This window comes from Parus major, chromosome 13 (assembly GCF_001522545.3).
Source record: "Parus major isolate Abel chromosome 13, Parus_major1.1, whole genome shotgun sequence".
In the NCBI taxonomy this organism is placed as follows: Eukaryota; Metazoa; Chordata; class Aves; order Passeriformes; family Paridae; genus Parus; species Parus major.
The window spans coordinates 2,430,823-2,438,589 of record NC_031782.1 but is presented as its reverse complement, the minus strand read 5'-3'; the positions used below and the strand labels follow the sequence as shown (position 1 = coordinate 2,438,589).

The window sequence follows — 7,767 nt, the reverse complement described above, 5'->3', positions numbered from 1 at the left end:
GGCCCGGGCCCACCGACCCCGCCTCGCTGCCGCCCGGGGACCCGCAGCTCATCGCCATCATCGTGGAGCAGCTCAAGAGCCGCGGCCTCTTCGACGGCTTCCGCCGCGACTGCCTGGCCGACGTGGACACCAAGGTACCGGGGCCGGGCACCGAGCCCAGGCCCTCCCCGCTCCCCCGGGCTGCTCCCGGGACATCCTCGGAGCCACAGCCCGGGCAGAGAGCAGGCTCAGCCTTTCATATCTCAGCCCAGGCTTTCCTGGGAAAACATCTTCCCGTAAGAACGGCGCTGCTCTCAAGCTAGATTTCAAAAATTCCCATGTTCTCCAACATCCCTCAATTCTCAAACCAAACCTTTGTTTCCTGAGTAGATGTTCTCAGGCTGTTGTTTGACATTCATTTTCTCAGCCATAACAAACTCATCATTTGTTGCCAATATAGAAGTTGGGCTGTCAGTGCCAAATTGGATTGTTTGCAGTGACTGTCAAAATTCAATGCTTTTGGTTAAACTTTGCTTTCCCAAAGTTTTATGCTTCCAGCAAAAGTCCTGGGATCTGCCATCCTCACCCAGGACAGACAGACACATCAAATTCAGAAATATCCCGGTCTCCCTCTTGTCCTTCCCTTGCATCCAGGATGTGGATCCTGAGGATTTATATGGATTTGTTAGTTAAGTTCCTGTTCAGTGGAATTATGTTCTCATATCATTATAATTATCTTTAAAATTGCAATTTATATTTTTATTCTTATTTCCTCTGCTAGTGCCACAGAAGCAAATAATTCAAGTTCTTGTTTGGTGGCAGTATTGCTCAGCCACTTTCCTTGGAATTCTGGGCTCGAGGGTTTCCAGACAACAAGAACTCTGCTTAAACAACTTCTGTCTGCACAGTTTGCATTTCACTACAGTTTCATCCCCAACCTATCCAGCTGTTTGAATTATTACTACACTGAGTGTTCCTGTGCAATTTCCAGTTGTGTTCTCAGGGAAAACAGGATTATCTTTGTTCAGAGAGTGAAGGGAGGGAAACACAGCAGAGCAGTGTGTGTGTGTGACAATAGCTGCACTGTGAAGGGCTCTGGCAGGGGGTTGTTTGGAGGTATTTGAGCTGTTAAACTGGATTTATTTTTATTTTTTTTAGCCAGCCTATCAGAACCTGAGGCAGAAAGTCGACAACTTTGTCTCAACTCACCTGGACAAGCAGGAATGGAACCCAGCCATGAACAAGAACCAGTTACGGAATGGGCTGAGGCAGAGTGTGATCCAGTGAGTGAGCAGCAGCCTGCACAATCAGTGATATTTGATAAGCCATAGATCACCTAAGGAAAGGGAGAACTGCCAGAATGAAGTTTTTCACACCACTTTCTGTTGTCCTCCCTGAGTTTCATTGGGAGAATAAGTGCAGTCTGAACTCTCCTCAAAATGCACATTATTGCTCTGCCTGAAATGGGTGGGTTGGAGTGATGAAATATTTATATTTGCTGTCCAAATTATTGCTGCAAAAACGCTGTGCCTGCTGTACTGAGCTGGATGACCCTGAGCTTTACCTTCAGAAAGAAAAGAGCCTTCAAAGATTCTTTAAAGAAAGAATCCCAAGGATGCCAAAGGCTGGGTGTGCAGAATCCATTCCCTGTCAGCAGCAATCTGCACCAGCCTGAGCTCCTGCAGCACAGGACAGTTCCAGCTGTTTCAGACCCTGCACTGGGGACCACCAACATGAGCAGAGGGATGGAGCAGCTCTGCTGGGAGAGCTGGGGTTGTTCAGCTTGGAGAGGAAAAGCTTTGGGGTGACATAGTTGTGCCTCAGTGAGCCAACAAGAGGGAGAGAGACAATTGACAAGGGCCTGGAGGGACAGGACAAAGGGGAATGGCTTCAGCTGATGGAGCAGGGTAACAGTAGATATTGGTAATGAATCCTTCCCTGGGAGGGTGGGGAGGCCCTGGCACAGGTGCCCAGAGAAGCTGTGGCTACCCCTGGATCCCTGGAAGTGTCCCAGGCCAGGTTGGATGGGGCTTGGAGCAGCCTGGGACAGTGGGAAGTGTCCCTGCCGTGTCAGGGGGTGGAACTGGATGAGCTTTAAGGTTTTACTCTGCTTCCCAGCACTGCTGAGTTTTAATCAGGAAGAGAGGACGAGGTATTGCACACAAAATGCTGTAGGGAGTCTGAACAGTCCCTGTCACTCCTGGAGGGGCAGGGCTGAGCCCTGGGGGTGTCCAGGTGTGGGTCCTGCCCACCCAGGCTGCTGTTACCTGCAGGTGGCATGAGGTGCCCTGTGTCTCTGCATCCTTCACAGCCCCATTATCCTGTGGCTCCTTCTCCCAGTGCCGTGAACATCTCCATTTCCTGTCCCTGCTCCCTTGCAGACATGACTTAACCCTCCCAGACAGCCTGTGCCCCACAGTCCAGGAGCCTGACTGAAGTCACCAGTCACTTCTGTTCCTGCTGCTCAGCCCAGAGCCTCTGCTGTGTGCTGTCTTGTTTTTATAATTCATACCCATCTGTCTAGACTGTTACAAGGAGCAAGTGACAGTCCTCTTCTTAGGGGGCAGGGCTCTTCTCCCTCCACTCAGCCAAAAAAAAGCCTGTGCTCTCACCTGCCCTCCTCCTCAGAATAGCTTATTTCTCTTCTTGTGCCAAAATGTGTTTGTTTGCTTTCATGTTGACCTGGTTTCCACAGGAGCCCTATTAAAAGTGGCTGTTGGCCAAGGTGTCATTTAAGTACCTGGGAGACCAGATGGGAGTTGTTAATTCTGTAGGGAGCAGGGAGAGAAATAGGTGAGTGAAACAAGTCCCTGTTAAGGATCTCCTGAGTAGGCTGCAGTTCTCACCATGTTAATGCTAATTGCAGTTGACAGGAGGGCTCTGGAGAGTTTCTGGAGGAGATTGGGGAGAAGTTTTTCAGAGGAGCTGAATGACTTCTTTGTCTTTGTTCAAGGTCAGGAATGCTGGAAGCTGGAGTGGACAGAATTATTTCTCAGGTGGTGGATCCAAAACTAAACCACATCTTCAGGCCTCAGATAGAGAGGGCGATTCATGAATTTTTGGCTGCACAAAAGAAAGAGGAAAATGTGCCAGCTCCTCCTCCAGAGCCTGAGAATAAGGATCCTCCTGCTCCATCTCAGGATGCCTCCTAAAGGTCTGGTATCTCTGCACTTAGTGCTGACATTCCTTGTGCCTCATCTCTGTATTTGTAGAGTGCAAGATAGAGGAGGGCTTGGCAAGGGGGGACACTTTGATCAGCAGCCTTTTGTCATTGTCACAGCCCTCTGCCACTCCAGTGGCTGCTAAAAATATCTGGGACTAAGACATAGGGATGATGTAAATCAGCTATCAAGGAACACTCTGCACTCTGCCAGAGCTGGGTTTGGATCAGCCCAAAAGGCCTTTTATTCCAGTAAAGCATATCCAAAAATAAAAAAAAAAAAAGCAGCATATCCAGCAGCATTAACATGGAAGTGGCTGGACTGCCTTCAGAACTGTATCAAATGGATTAAAAATATATATCATTTACTGAAACACAGATGGGAATAGGGTGGTGACAAGTTATTGTGGCTTAGCATTGAAAGTTTTAGGTATCTCTGCTTCAGAACTAACACTGGAGTGTTGAATTGTCACTGACCAAAATAGTCCTGTTGGAGTAGGGACAACATCTCTGGGAGTGAAAAACTGTTCACTCAAAAACCTGATTTAAATAAAGCAGCCTGAATCTTCCAGCTGCAAGGACTGAGGGTGCCTTTGTGGCAAACAAGTTCATTCTGGCTTTTGTGATTAAAATAACTCCAGGGGCCTCAGGGGGCCATAACTGCTCCTCTGTCTAAGCACAAGATGTGTCTATCTTTGCTAAGATTGCAAAGGTTGATTTTGAGGAGCTACTGCCTTGGTGGGAAATTTTATTCTGCCCCTTTGCTGGGGGACTTAAAGTCATGCTGCATGAAAGGAAGTGAATTGTCAGTTGTTCCATCTGCCAGGGCTTTCTGAAAGTAAAAATGCTCCATGTAATCTACAGCTGATTTATTTAGAAGGAATAAGACCCTACAGTGGCTGGGAATTATCAGAGCAACCAGCATGGGGGTTTAGCTCAATAGTAGAAGTTTAAGTGGCTGTAGTGTCATCCTGAGTTATTTACTTGCGACTTGAATTGTCTGGTTCAAGTAGTTTAAAAGTCCATTGTAACCCACAGCAAAGTGCAGTTGTTAATATATTCTAATCTATCCTAATGCACTGACTTGTGAAGGTGCTTCTACATTCTCTAAATTCTCTTTTTTTTTCCTTGCAGGGAGATCCTGCTGCTGAGCAGCTGCAATTGCAACATGCCCTGTTAGACTGGCAATGGTTTCCTTGTTCCCTTTGGTGCAGGATTGCTGTCTGCCAAAGATGATTAACCTTTGTTAGGCCTGTGGGAAATAGGCACTGAAATGGGGAAATTCAGGTGCACCTGGAGTTCTGCCTGTGGAGGGACAGCCCAAGTGTGGAGAGATTTTTGCAGCCTGTATTCATTAGTCATGCCTTTGGGCAAGGGGGTGGGAAGGAGAAAAGGGAGTTGTCTGCTGTCTGGAGGGAGTGGGGAAATGGGGCTGAGGCTCTCCAAGGAGCACAAAGAAAGGAAGGAGGGTTTGGGGGTGGGGTATTTTTTGGAGACCAAGTAGAGCTGTCAGATTTCCTTTGATAGAAGCCAGAGGAGGGGAAGCCTCTGCTGGGTTCCAGTGAGCAGCAGGTGCCAGGTCAGGTGGAACTCACTGCACTGCCTGCTTTGGGAAAGGCATTTCCTGTTCAAAACTGGAGCTGAAGCTTCGGGATCCATTATCCAGACAAATTCTGTTGAACACAGGAACATGTTTACAGTTGGCTATTGCTATAGCTGATGTCACTCCTGTTTCCCAGGGAACTCTGGGGAACAAAGGGCACACCAGAGTTGGGGATCTGGTGGAAATTTGTCTTTTTCTGCTTGGAAGACTTTTCTTTCTCAGGTGCCTGGTGGAAACTGTCCTATGCTTTCAGCTCGAATGCATGCAGTGTCCTCTGGATGACAGTCAAATGGAGAATGTGATAACCTGTTCTGCCAGCAAATGTCCACACCTTTTTGCAATAAAACACCTCAAAAAGCATCTCTGAGGCTTGGCTTCTTCAGCACTTTTTTCTTAAGGAGAAACTATTTAAAGAAATGCCTGGAACCCTAAGGAAAGTGTGACCTTGCATATTTTATGGGTCAATCCAGGTTTAACAACCTGGAGTTGTTTCTTAACATGAAATAAGATGGTTTTGGTATCCTTTCCCAGGAAGATGTCTCAAAAAATGTAAAATATTGTGAGGATTGTGTGAGTAAAGGGTTTTCTCCTGGATGTTGGTTTGGGATTAAAGACTGCACCAAATGTGTAATGAATGCTTTCCCTTAGGGCCTTAAGGGCAGCTCTTGACAGAAAAGAACCTTTTACCTCCTGGTTGGGTTCTCAACCACTTCTTTGGAATTGAAACGTTTATTCAGGGGGAAAGAAGTTGTTTTAAAGAGCAAATTTAGGATTCTGAGTGTGCTTAGGAAAATTCTGGATGGCAATAGGAGTAGGGACAGCAGCTCAGGGTTTTTTGTAGCAAGTCGAGCTGGATTTACTGCAGTGAGGAGGGAACCTGAGCCTGCATTTCCTACCTGACAGCTGCTTTAAAAGATGAGTGAAGGAGAATAGACTCAGCCAGGGTAGTTTTTAAAAGGCTTTTCCATTGTTCTCTCTGTGTTAACTCTGAGCTCTGACACTGCTGAGCCTTTGGTGGGGCCCAGCCTGTGCACGGCTCCAGTGGCAGTGGGAACCTTCAGATCACAAGAGAAGCACCTGAAGAGCTGGGGCAGCCAGTTTGGGATCTTTAATGTTGGGGTTCTGAAGTCCTTGCTCTGGATCAGAGCCCTGGAAGCACCCCTGACACAATGGGACAGTGACAAAAGCCACCAAATCCTTATGATGAAGGACCTGTGGAGTGCCCTTTGATTAAATTCTGTCAGTCACACAGCCAGAATCAGGATCCCTGCCTTAAAACCTCAGTGATGAAATAGAACTCTTCGGAGCAGAACAAAAGAACAAAGCTGTACCCACTGTAGAAGTGAAATTGTTCCTGCAGCAGGATGTTGGACTAAAGCTGGGGAATGAGTCAGGTTTTGCTGTGCAGGGTGTGTTAAACACAGCCTGAGGAGTTTGGGGAGGCAGAGAGGTCTAAGACATTGAAGGAATCAAGAAGCTCACATTAAACAGATATTTGCACAAGCATCACTTGCAGCACTGCAAAATTTCCCTTATTTTCCCTTCCCATCAAACCCTGGCCTGCAGCCACACAACAATTCTGATCTCTGTTCCTCTGACTGTCCCAAATGCTGTAGTGAAAAACTGAACAGCAGGATTCCATTGCCTTTCCCCCATTATTCCTGAAAAATGTACATGTAATGCACATCAAACACACAAAGCAATCCATTTTACAAAAATACATATTTTAGCTCAAAATAATCTTAATTCCAGGTACTGAACAGGGGTTAAGTGATAAATAATGTGTTTATAACACATTCTTGAAGTAAAACTGATTCTTGCTTTAAATTAATTGGCATTTTCTGATATTCTTTTTTTTTAACTTATGCAAATCTTACATAAAATAACGGGATGATTCCTGAGGCACTTGCTATGTAAATGTTCTAACTCCAGAGATGCTTCTCAGTGAAACCTGGAGCAGGTAACCAACAGAGCCAGGCAGAAACCACAGCACTGATCACCTCATCAAGGTCACGGTTCCACCTGAGTGGATTTTGGTCTCCTCAAGCCCTTTTGCAGCTGCAGAAAAACTTTTTTGAGTGGTTCACACTGACTCAAGCAGACTGCGCCTGAAGGAGCAGAACCAAAGTGCCATTACCTGTGTGATCCCAAAGGTCCCTTCCAGCCCAAGCCATTCCAACATTCCATAATTGTATATTTGGCCAGTTCTGGGTTCAAACTCACAGAGAACCGGAGCAGTTTAAGTCTTTCACAGATATTTTATGGTTTATATTGCAGTGAAAAACCTATTTTAGCAGTTTAACTGCTCGTGAGCAGCTGGGGTCCCTCCAGAACCACCGAGTGCAGGATTCCTGCTCCTCCCTTTCCAGGCGCAGCTGTTCGGAATTCAGCCGTAAGAGGGAGATAAACTCTTGCTTCATTTCTCCATTCCTCCCCTGCAAATCCCGAGCAGATCCAGGATTCTTTTGCTGCCTCCTGAGTGAATCAACCCAGCAAGGTGTGGAGACAGCTTTCCCAAAGTGCTCCCATGAGCTCGGACTGTGCTTGTGCAGTGCAAATCACACAGCACACACTGACATTTCTCAAGAGGTTTAGCAATAGGAGACAAATATCAGGATTAGGGGAGAGAAGTGAACAGCCCCGGTGATCAGGGACAAAATCACAGCTTTAGGATGTGGAACTGTAAATCCTGGCCTACCCAAATGTACAATTCACAGGTGTGAGGCCCCAGCTGGTTGTGCCATGAGATTGTATCAGACCCATCACTGCAGTTCCTGCATTTCTGTGATTCAGGTGCTGAGCCCACAACAGAGCAGAGCTGTGGAACATGACTGGGCAGTGACCAGCCCAGTCTAGACACCATCCAGCCATGCAGAGAGAAATGTGCTACCTCAGCCATCAGACTGGGAGCTGGCTCCAACAATCCCCTGCAGCGCTGGGACAAAGCAGGCAAAAGCAAAATGCAACACGTCCAGCCCACCTGAACGGGCTGAAGGACCTTGTGTGTCACCAATTCCATCTCCCT

General features: G+C 47.0%; 1 protein-coding gene across 1 annotated transcript; it reads left to right on the top strand.

Moving 5' to 3' along the window:
• Positions 1-5: 5 nt before the first annotated feature.
• On the top strand, positions 6-5,102 carry BOD1 (biorientation of chromosomes in cell division 1; the record flags this gene model as incomplete). The annotated part of the gene is made up of 3 exons (XM_015641479.1): positions 6-134; positions 1,138-1,262; positions 4,274-5,102. Coding segments are annotated over 3 exons (300 nt in total), but the record flags the coding sequence as incomplete, so codon positions are not given.
• Between the last annotated feature and the right edge of the window lie 2,665 nt (positions 5,103-7,767).